The sequence below is a fragment of the Carassius gibelio genome, chromosome B20 (assembly GCF_023724105.1).
Source record: "Carassius gibelio isolate Cgi1373 ecotype wild population from Czech Republic chromosome B20, carGib1.2-hapl.c, whole genome shotgun sequence".
NCBI classification, from domain to species: domain Eukaryota; kingdom Metazoa; phylum Chordata; class Actinopteri; order Cypriniformes; family Cyprinidae; genus Carassius; species Carassius gibelio.
In genome coordinates this window covers 11975447-11987562 of record NC_068415.1, presented here as the reverse complement: position 1 = coordinate 11987562, position 12116 = coordinate 11975447, and the positions used below count along the sequence as shown (strand labels likewise).

At 37.8% G+C, this 12116-nt stretch overlaps 1 protein-coding gene across 2 annotated transcripts in view; it reads right to left on the bottom strand.

Annotated features, from left to right (window-relative positions):
- LOC127984588 (regulator of G-protein signaling 6-like) overlaps nt 1–12116 on the bottom strand; it is a 62156-nt gene that overhangs the window by 48840 nt on the left and 1200 nt on the right. For both annotated transcript variants that reach the window (XM_052587293.1, XM_052587294.1), the window contains exon 2: nt 10832–10944. In XM_052587293.1, coding sequence (XP_052443253.1) covers nt 10832–10915 — 84 coding nt within the window. In that variant the 5' untranslated portion in view covers nt 10916–10944. The remainder of the gene's footprint in view (nt 1–10831; nt 10945–12116) is intronic.

Sequence of the window (12116 nt, the reverse complement as noted above, 5' to 3'; positions counted from 1 at the left end):
TTCATTAAACAAAATTTCAATTGGCAATTGTAAATGCCATTTTGACCATTACAATGTATTCTTCTAAAAGTAGCTTCTCTCCATTACACAGTTGTAGTGAATATCTCACTAAGAGTAGAGAAACAAACTAACCTTTTCAATAGCTTATTTTATTTATCCAGTGTAAATGTATTGGTTGAAATTTCATATTAGTTTATTCAATAAAGAACTCTCGCTGTTCTTGTGCCGGAAAAATAGATCTGTATTTAAATGATAAAATCTTTATTAGTTATATATTTACAAATGTAATGACTCGAAGAAGGGGCATAATGGGTTAGAAGTTTTTCGCCAAACACTGACATATGAATTAGCAATTATCTTTAGTTTAGATTTGAGGGTGTGTCTAAAAATGGTTCCCATGCAGCAAAAATAAAAAAATTATACTCCCAGAAGAGATAAGCACCACAGCAGCAGCAGCCATGTGTAAAGCATAAAGCTGTGTGTGTAAGTTTGTGCGTGTGTGTGTGTGTGTGTGAGAGCGAGGGAGAGAGAGAGAGAGAGAAAGAGAGAAATGGGGGGGGGGGTGTGGAGTGCAGGAGAGTGACAGGAAGACAAGTGAAGGAGAAAGACAGAAAAGGAATGTTTGTGCATCAGTGTGACAAAAATTGAGAGGAATGGAAGAAGAGAGAATCTGTGAATGCCTGTGCGTAGGAGAAAATACAGAGACAGAAGAGAGGAATAGAAGATGATGTAGTGGACAGTTGAAATTTTGCAGAAAGAGTGAAAATGTGAACAGCCTTGTCATTTATTTCCGTATGATGGGCTAATGAACAGTGGCTGTCATTTGAGATGGATTGTACCGTGTCCAGGTCTTAATAGAGCCCACAGACGGAGGAGAGGGTGAGATCTATAAAATCTATACTTATCTCTTGTGGGCAGAGCATCTGCTCAATCTTGCTTTGTTTTTTTTTTAAAGGCGCATGGGCATATGCCTTGCTTTCACACTGAAAACTGGAAGCATATGGACATGGTGCAGACAGACCTCATGTGATTTGATGTCCCCAGTCCAGAACAGAAGCTCAGCCTGGGCTTGCCCCACTTTGTTGACATGTAGCTAAAGCAATAAAAAGGTGTCAAGCACAAATATGCTCAAATTTAATACATTACAGATTATAATTTATTAGGCCTGGCGAAGATGAAAGTGTGCAATATAAAAGTAAGCAATATGATTAACCCAATTATCCTATTTTGTTAAAGGAATAGTCGTCACTCCAAACATGTATGACTTTCTTTCTTCTGTCAAACACAAAATATATTTTGAAGAATGTTGGTAACCAGTCAATTAACTTCCATTGTATGGAAAAAAAGGGCATTTCTCAAAATATCTGTCATGTTCTGCCGAAAAAAAAAGTCTAAAAAGACATGGGAGTCAATTTTGTCGTTCCAAACCTGTATGACTTTTGTTGTTCTCTGAAACAAGCCACATACAATGAATGTCCAGAGTGAATGGGCTATAGTGTTATTTAGGATCCAATGGACTTTCATTATTCTACAAAAACAGTAACATTATTGATAGAAAAAATCTTCTTTTGTGCTCCAGAGAACAAAAGAAAGTCACACAGGTTTGGAAAAACTAATGTGAGTAAATTATGAAAAATTAATGTGAATACCAGTAGATGAAAAAAAAAAAAAAACACATTCACTGCATATGTTCCAATGACAGGCCAGTACTTCCATATCACAAAACAAATGAAACCAGAAATCTAAAGAGATCTGAAATCTCACTACTGTACATTTTCCTCTGTCTCGCTTAGGCTTTCTTCACAATGGACAATGGACTCTGCAAAAGCATCTTAATGAGCTCCTAAACTGTCCCACAGCTGTCTTCATCAGCCATTCATGCACACACACACATTCAAATTTACAGAGCTGCGCCCTTCAATGCCAGCCTCTAATCCTGCCATCCCACACTTCAATTATTTATCCATCACCCAGCCCGGCTTTCTGGCACTTTCTCTGTGATTACGGCACTTGTCTCTGTGGCGTGCCTATGTGAGACAGTGCAATACAGCAGTGCTCTGTCCGTGTTGAACCAACCTGGATTAAATGCTCCATTACACTGGGAGCTCAAATAGGCTTGATTTCAGAAGCCACCTTGGAAGAATACATGAGAATAAAACTAATGTAACTGAGGTTACTGCCTTTTTCTGTATTAAACAGGAAGGTGACAGGGGAAGGTAGGCAGATGGCATACAGAATGCCAACGAGGTGCAGGCTATGACTTAGTGTGGATGGTTAAAATGCCAAGGGCAAGGGTTTCATTACCGCTATGCTAATCCTTCAATGCTATATTGAGCTAAATGCTGTTCAGATAGACTAGTCTTTAGTAAACACACATCAAATGTCACTATCGGTGCTCTTCACCTAAATCCCCCTTTCCCTTTTCTGCTCCCTATCTCACCTTTTATTCCATATTTGAAAGAAACAGCGGCCCACTGGGACTCGATTACAGCTCACCAATTCAAACAGCAACCGGCCATATCAGTGTCTGCCAGTTGAAACACTTAAAAGGGAGTGTGATGACAGGAGAGACATTCATAATCAAGGGTATTGCATTCTGGATCACTGAGGCTTTGAGTCTCCGTTAGATAAGATGAACATTTCGCTCGCGGCCAATACATTGACTGCAGCACACCATCAATTTATCTACATGACTTACAAGAACAAAGAATCTCTGTGTCAACCAGCCACAACCAAAAAAGACCTAACTTTCCTCACTGAAGTTAGAGGATGGAGTTTCACAGTTGTTCTCTAAAGCATCATCCACAAGAACTTAGAGCAGAGGTCATCGACCTTATGACATCAGATGCCATTTAAAAAATAACGCTGCCATATGTTTCCCATGAAAAAAATAATAATGCTGGATGCTGTGTTTCCCAGCATGCACCACTATATGAATAAATCATGTAAATTACTGCTTCAGTGTTTACTGTTCTCTGCATTATTTGCACTGGTAACTTGGAGTGAATCTTAATGATGAATTGCTCACTGAAGCATCTCCTCATTTGTACAATGTATTTTTCTAAGCGCAAACAGAAAAATACAGTAGACTGAACTACATCACTATCGTGTGGGACCCAATGGTTTACTTGCAGGGCAGTTTATTATGCAGCAGGGTTTATCTGAAGTGTGGCCTCCATACTGCTCATAAAGCTATGTGAGAGTCAGGATGGATTACTGTAGTATTTTGGCATACAAATGTGAGGTAATCTGGCATTGCTAAAATAAACAGATTTAATATTAATCTTTCACACTCTTATGCCAATGGCATTAGCCCATATGTGTCTAAGGATGATGATGATGCCTGACCTAATGATAAGAACTGAGAGAGGAAAGGATTGAGGTTCTTATACTAAAGCACATAACTCCTCCAAACAAGACCATGTGAGAAGGTCGAGCAGAAAAAGAACTAGAGCTAGTAAAAGAAGAAAAAAGAGACAGTCTAGAAATAAAGGTTTTGCAGTGTCCATACTGGAGCTCAATCCCTTGGGACAGTGGCTTCCTGCTGGTGTCTTTGAGGACCAGCAGTGCTTGTCTAGGTAAAGTTCACATTTATTAATCATGGTCTCATGAATGGCACCTACTGGGTCTTTTGACCTGACCTGACCTGACCAAGCCAAACTCTTCAGCCTCATGAACCTACTCAATTACAACAATCAATTACAAGGAATCTAGCACTCTATGATGTAATAGTGTGGCTAAACACCACCTCTGAAGAAGATCAACAATGCCTCCTTCTATATCACTACCTTTTTAGCCCCACCCACTGATTCACACATGTAATGTAAATAAAGAGAGAGGCGAACGCAGGTCTACCAAGAAACCTAACAATAAACTTTAATTGAAGAACTTTGGCGTCAATGTGCCAACTACACTGGATCTGATGTCGCACCGCACAAGTAAGTCATTTTTCATTATGTGATCACAATTGCTTTGTCTGTTATTACAGATCATTTGATACATAATCAGTATTATGTGTTTTTAACATAAATCACAGCACCATCCATCCATGAAGGATATAAGCTGATAAACATACACAACTATTAGCAAGTCATAGCAGTGGGTGTTTACATAAAAAAACAAATACTTCAAAATAGCCTATTACTTCTAAATTATGATTTTTTTTTTTTTACTTGATAACATTATAAGTGGACCCATAGAACAGTACAAAAAAAGTAAAAATGAAGGCAGCTCATGACCCCTTTACAACTTAACAACTAATAAAAATAACTTTTCTAAACAATTTACTTTTCTGTGAATATTTCAAAATGACTCAGCACATACCAACTCTACTCAAATATCTGCTGAGATGTGCTGTTTGGAGAGATTGATTGTGTAACCTTTGAGAAAATGTGTGTGTGGGCTAGCTTTTTAGACAATAAACAATTAGGTACATGACGAACCAGGTGCTCTTTTGAGAAGGTGCATTGTAAGTACAGGTGTATCTGTCTATTGTTCCGAAGAGGCTTCGATACAAATCTTTACACCTAATGCGTGAGGCCTGGCTCATAACAGATTCACAAGAAGTGGTCTGAGCGCACCCATAGTATGAATAGGTCTTCAGTCCATTTTCAGAGAATGGTTGCCTTTGAAATGGCCGCCTTCATTATGCTCGTGAAATAACACCTTGGAAAGTAGGGCTCTGGGTCTTTTTAACTGCAAATGATGTGATTGTTTCAGCATACAATAACCAGTATACAGCCAAATGCTAATGTGGCCCAATAGCGGATTGTCCAAAAAAAGAAAGAAAAAAAAATGCATACTGCAACAATATTAGCATCTGTTCTTCATATTCTGAGCCTAAACACAACAACATCTGAGGTTGCTGATACTAATCTCATTGTGATATTAAAAGCATAAACAAAAATGCCTTTTCTGTCATTGTTCTGTCATTGTTTACTCACCCTTATGTCTTTCCGAACTTGTATGCATTTCTTTCTTCTGCAGAAACACACAAAAAAATATGTTTTGAAGAATGTTGGTAGATAAACTGTCTCAGTTCCCACTGACTTCAACTGTGTTTTTGTCCAAATAATGGAAGTCAATGGGAACTGAAACTGTTTGGTTGCCAACATTCTTCCAAATATTTTCTCTTAAGTTTCACAGAACAAAGCAAATACAGGCTTGTAATGGTATAAGGGTAAGTAAATAATGACATTATTTTCAGTTTTGGGTAAACTATCCCTTTATATTTAGTAAGCTATTAGGTCAAAGAGATCGTTGTCTTTTAGTTCGATTCAATAATTGACGAGAATTACTAAGATTAAGCAGATGAGAAATTAATAAAGTAATGCAGCTCTTCTATACCAGCCGATCTGCATACATTGAAAAACAGATTTAGGATACCTGCTCCACCCCCTCCTGAATGCCCTTCATATTGGAGCGTTCCACCGGGTACATCATCATGTGGTGTCAGCACTTCAATCCCAAGCAGATCAATGAGTAAATGACTCTTTTTGTGTGAAAACGAATAATCAAAGGGTGAGAAAAAACATTGTCAGAGCTGCAATGGCCCTGATATACATTATAGACATCATGGGAATGGAGGCAGGAGCTAGCATGCCCAAAAGACTACGGATGAAACATGAGACCTTCCTCTGACCTCAAATGAAACTGTGTAATTGCTTACACTAGAGTTTAATCCAGTTCAGCGACCCCCTTGAATGCTCCTCAAATAGTGCAGGGAACAGATCCAAATCCATGCCACTTCCCCAAAGCCCTTACAACAAATTCTGAACAAATTCAGCATTCTGTTTCAATACCAAACTCTTGCATGTGCTTGCTAGTCCCTAAAGTCAGGTAGGAGCCTTTAGCGGGAGGCAGCATCTGAGGATAAAGAGGGAAACATGAATTGATTCATCAAAATGTGCAGATTTGGCTTTTTATATTATGTGCAGAGGCGAAATGCTGTTTATCTGAAGGATGGCGAACTCCGTTATCTGTCATAAACTAATTGGTTAAGTGTAGAAAATAACACGAATAAGAAATCTGCCCAAAGAAATACTTGCCCGAGTAAGTTCAACAGAGCTTGAAAGAAATAATTAACCGAGCTGTCAGAATTCACACAAACACTCAAGGATCAACCTGCTTACACACACAAGCAAAAACACAAGAACAAAGCAATAATGGGGCACCAGTCCTTTCTGTCTGCTTGTGTGAAGTGGTAATGAGGAGCACATCAAGCTACTGCTGTTTTGTAATAAGTTGTCTCGCTTTATCTGCCCAGCTAGCACCAGAACGCTCTTCTTCAGTATCTCCCCACCCTCTGTTTTATCATTACCCTCACTTCATTTTCATGCCAAATAAAATATGGAGAGAGACATTTTTCACTACGGTTGTTCCTCTTTGAGGGGCTCTGAGCCAAAAATGGCCACTGTAGCGCAGACTATGGATGACAGTAATTAATTACAGCTGAATATGGTATGATAAATAGGCTCCACTGATATAATTAGCTTCAAGAGCCTCCAAAGTATATTTCTTCCCACCTGGTCCATTCTTTATACCTGCAATAAAAAAAAAAAGATAATTTGGGAAAGATTTGATTTGTTGCATTTTGATTAGATCTCACAACTTTCAGCATGTTTTTGTCATGGTCTCTCAACAGAACATGGCAGCAGAAAACAACATGCAAATTTGAAATGGTGGTCGTTTCATTTGCTAGAAAATTGAGTAGCTGAAGTCCCAACATTCTTCTGTGACCACTGGGCTCTTAAACAAGACACTAAACTCAAAATTGCTCCAGAAGCATCACTCTGAATAATAAAAGTGGCTGCTAAATGGAAAATAATTTACTTTCATTAACAATTAATATATTAAAGGTCTTATTCATCATAATACATCTGACCATTGTCTTTTTAAATGGTAAAATGAATGTTCCTTTTTGCTAAAGTTAGGTTTAGTCCAGCAATAAGTGAACAGTGGTATATGATACTGACAGGCATTGTGTTAAAATGCACTGTGATATTCCCTCAGTTCAAACACAGTCACATAGGTCATATCTGTGGCTACCTGCAAATCATCACCTCCGTTCCCTTAAAACAAAATGAACAAAGCTTTAGCAGTTCCCCAGTCGGCTATGTTTTACTGAGATCGGTCCAGAAAATTGCCTGAGCCTTTCTTAGCTGTAAACACGAAAGTGAGACATAAATCTTGTGTAAAAAAAATTGTCGGTTATCTTCTGCTAGAAAACTTTCACTTGATACAAATTCCCCAGCATGCCAGACAGTCAGAAGCTAGCTGGAATCAACAAACCATTGAATGGATACGCCTGTTTCAAAATTACAAAATGGTTGTAAAACCAGCGAGCATACAAAGGAAGGTTAAAAGGTGTGTGACCTGTTCAATAGTCATAAAATGACAATGGGAAGGGTATCAAGGTAGACACACACACTGAAGAGAGACTGACAGTGAGTTAGAGGGCATCTGAGGTCAGCATAGAGCTGGTGACACTTAAGATGTGACAGGAGAAATTCACGTCCCTCTGAATCCATCCCTCTGCCTGATTCATTCAGCTGGCCATGTTCCATCCCACTGTACAGAACCGTTAAAAGGATCTCTGTGTTCCACATTGTATAAATTACATCCAACCTTACCCAACTTTATTTGATTCAAATTCTTTGGTCCAAAATACAGTGCATTTTGTGAAATATGAGTATTTTAGCTATATATCTCACAGGAACTGTAAATGTGCTGACAGTTCAGCTTACATTACTCAAGATACATAACTGACTTGTTGATGACTTACACCTGGGCTTATGTTGGAAAAACAGCTTCCCGTTCTAATTGCTGTTTTGGGGAAAATTGGCAGATACGTTCCTGCAAAGGCAGATAAACAAATCCAAATATCTCGCTAGATAAAGCTGCACTGGGAACTGTCATAAGAAACAAGATGCAAAAAAGGATACTGTATTACGCTTATATAATACAATAAAGCCTTGAAATTTGCCAGGGAAGTCAAATAAACAGAACCACTCTAAAAATACTCAGTTGCCCCAGAATAATTCTTGATAAACGTGTCAGATTCTCAGTTCTGTACATATTTGAAAGGGGTCAGTGGGTGTCAGGGAAACACACTAACCTCGAAGCATTTTGTCTCATTACATTTCCTGTTCATTACATGAAATACTTCTGCCAAGAATCAGAACAAAGGTAGTACAAGACAACCTACTGGTTGTGACCATACATCTATTATTCCCCATGCAGGGGGAAGAATGTATTTTTCAAGCCGTAAGAACACAGCATGTGTTCGCACGCCATAACAAAACACACTGAGCTTGCTGTCAGCTGGAGAAAAGCTGACTGAATTGCATACGGAGAAGAAAAAGGTCTCCACAAGCCATTGAATACTCTCTTCCATAGTCTCACCCTCATTCTCTGCATCTCTGGCACATCGTAATGATGTTCGCCCCGTGGGGCTTTGCATGCCTTCTTAATGGGTAAATTCATCAAAGTCAGTCCTGTTTCGCTGCACATCCAGGTTAATTGTGTCTGTTTACACATGCACACGATATCCCTTCTTGTTTTTTCCTCCCAAAGCAGAGCAAAACTGAGATGAAGTGTGTACCGAGACGAAACATCCACTGCAACAGTGTGCAATAGAGCAGTCAGCCATCACTGTTCACTCTAAAAAAATAAAAATAAAAGGATTTTTTAAAGCAATGCCATAAAAGAAACAATCTGGGTTCCCCAAAGAACCTTTCAGAGTGCACACAGTTCTTAAAAGACCCAATTTGGAGAACATTTAACTTTTTCTGAAATTAAAAGTTTCCAGGGATATTAAAGGTTCTTCATGGTACTACAGATGCCAATAAAGAACCTTTATTTTTAAGAGTCACACAGCGAGAAAGAGAGAGACAGTCTGTGGACTCATTTTCCCTGAGAGACTTCCATGCCATCACTCTTGACTGGGTATTTGTCTGTTTCTACACAGAAGAATGGCACTCGCTGTGAACTCATGCTCATGCCCTAGGGGCACTGGGCATTTCTCCCATGTGCCTAGAGCATATTGTGAGCCATCTGGTGCCTATCTCACATACCTGTGAGGTAGTAAGCGACTAAAGAAACAGCAATCTATCAATCACAGAGCCAATGAAATCCTATTTTTGCAAGTCAATGTTCTCCATCCTATATAAGTTCCACACAATCCTAAAACGATTGACAACTGTATTCGATGGACTTTCTCTTCATATCTTCTCTAGAAAGAGGTTTTCCTGCATGTGTAAAATTTTCTGTTTAATAAATATCTTGACTCTTGCAAGGGTACTTGAAAACATACTGTACAACATGTCTTATTCATGATCTCACCACAAGACTTCACCGTTCAAAACTAGACATTTTTCTTTTGTTTCAACCACACCCGCATCTTAAGAGCTCCAAATGTGATAACAGGAAGTAGTAAGATCCACTGATGTACATTAAAGCACTGTACAGTCTGAAAATGGGTTTTAAGCTGTTGACACTTGCGTTTTTAATAATAAAAGCATCCAAACTTTGTTTAATAATATTCATCAACATACAGTAATAACTGCAATGATATTCATGAAATATTTACAGAACAGTGAAATGCTTTTATTTTGACCAAGGTTTTTTGTGACTTGCCCTCCAGTACAAATATCTAAAAACAACAAATTTAGAAGCAACAATGCATAAGACATTAAGACTTTCATAGATTACATCTTGAAGTTAAGCATATGTTATCTTACCTCAGTGGCATTTATCCCTAAAACAAGTGAATATTACACTCATATTTCAGATTTAATATCTTATGCCTGCTTCTCTTTCAAAAGTAAATTTGCTTTGTTTCATAGAATTTTAGATATTTTAAGTGGAAAACAAATCTCATTGAGAAAAGGATTTCTGGTAGTGTAGTAATATCAGCTGTATATTTCTTAGCGGCATGGATTTTTCACAATTAACATTTAATCAAGATACAAAGCAAATGGTGTCCAAAGAGTGATTAGTATAAAATTAGTGTGTGTCTTATTGGCTTAATCTAAAGGTGCACTTTTTACCACAATGTTTCTCTAGCAATTTGGCAGTTGAGCTCAAAATCTTTGCGCCAGCTTGTGCTGATTATCTCCACTCAGATAGAAACAAATCATTTGGCATCAAATATGCTTCACTTGGTTTTCCATAAAAGACTTGCTTGTGGGTGGTCCATAGCTAACTGGTCAAGCAAAAAAAGACACGATAGTGATGTTGATGAATGCTAACATTATGAAATTCATCACTCCCTGACAGATATGTTCTTATCGTGGATCAGAATTCATCTTAAACACACATATGATCGATTACAGCAAACTGACATGGTGAATGTATGTCTCTTTCTCTAAAAAAACATTTAGACCTTTACATGCTGGAGCAGTGGTTTACCACTGGAGCCACGGATGGTATATGTAATGCATAGCCATAATATTATAAAGGAACACTTCATGGTTTTATGTATGGTTCCAAGCAAACACTTTTACAAATTTAGGCAACTTCTCTTTACTCACAAGAGACCATGAAGGTCAGGGAAGAAAAGAAATATGTTATACACAAAGAAGTTGAATAAATATCAAGGGATGACAATGCACAAGCAAACAGTGAAATAAACTCATTCAAATTCAAATCCAGTACTAAGCAATATTCATGACTGTTTGTGTGTGTGTGTGTGTGTGTGTGTGTGTCTGTCCTACCCTCATTGTATATATTTGCTGACTAAATTACTTTTCTTTCAAGCATTAACTTGCTGACAAGACTTTAAAGATCGCAAATCTAAAGCATATACAATTTAAAGGCAATGCAACAGTACCTTTCTGTAAGCAATCATGTTGGGTGAATCCTCATCTGGGTCGGCTATGCCCACTGCTCCTTGGTCCTGAGAGGCCTGGGCCATGCTTGGTCTCTTGTTCTCTCTTTCCGTCTCTGTGGGGAAAGGACAGAACAGAAAAGAGATCAGTCAAACCAAATAAATTCCAGAGTGTCACCCAGATAATGAATTAATATGTAGCATACAGTTCTTTGTGTGAATGTGTGCATGAGATTTGAGAAAGTACATGGGAGTATTTTAAATAAAGCTTTTCTTAAATTTCACTGTGTCTCAAAATAGCTATCGAGACATGGGAACTGACTTAAAAAAAAAAAAAAAAAGGGGGAGAAGAAAAAAAGTGTGGAAAGAAAGTCCCGCAGTAGGGTTTTTCAAAGTGTGGGGCCATTGTAAGAACAGCATGGGAGACTGCCCTAGTTCTCAAATCTTTTACAGTTCCACACATTCAATTCGAACACGCTGATGATACATATGGGAACCAGAATGATTTTTCTTGTTCTCCAGCACCATATGAAGTACTCGTACAGTAAATATCAGATATAAATGGGTAAAGGGGAATATTTTCAAAGCACAATGCCATTCAGTTAACACATGCTTTATGTGACTCAGAATATACAGTACTATCAGATTATTCATGTAAACCAAGTTATAAAATATAGAATTTCACACTCATAAGGTGCATCTGTACTATTCTAAGTTATTTTATAGTGTGAGAAGGCTACATGCTGAAAATTAATCAAGAAATATGCTTTAATCACCCGGATTAATGCGGATAATAATAATAATAATAATAAATAGTAAGGGTGCACACCCAATGCACTCAAGTTTTATAATTTTTCTTTATGTTACCAAAGGGACAACTGTATTTATTGGATATTGTGTTACTTTCTATATTGAAAACATTATTTTTTTTTTTTTTTTTTTTTAGCAAAAATCCATTTAAAAAATAGGTCTAGAAATAAAAAGTTTCAGCAGTATAATTTTTAATTAATTTTTTTGGAGAAAGCAAGATCGTCCACGCATGCACAAACTATGTCTCGCGATTCGCGCCCTTTCCAACGGACAGAAATCAATGTATTTACTTAAATGACAGAAAAAAGTTGGTGCCGGAATTACTAAATTATACATAGAAAATAAATTTGGTTATTTCCACCACTAATTACCTTAAATCTGTAAGTTCTTGTTGTCAGGATATGAACGCCGAGGGATACAGCTTTCCACGCTAATAGGTTGCTCAGAAAGCGATTTATCGACCACTCATAATTGGAGT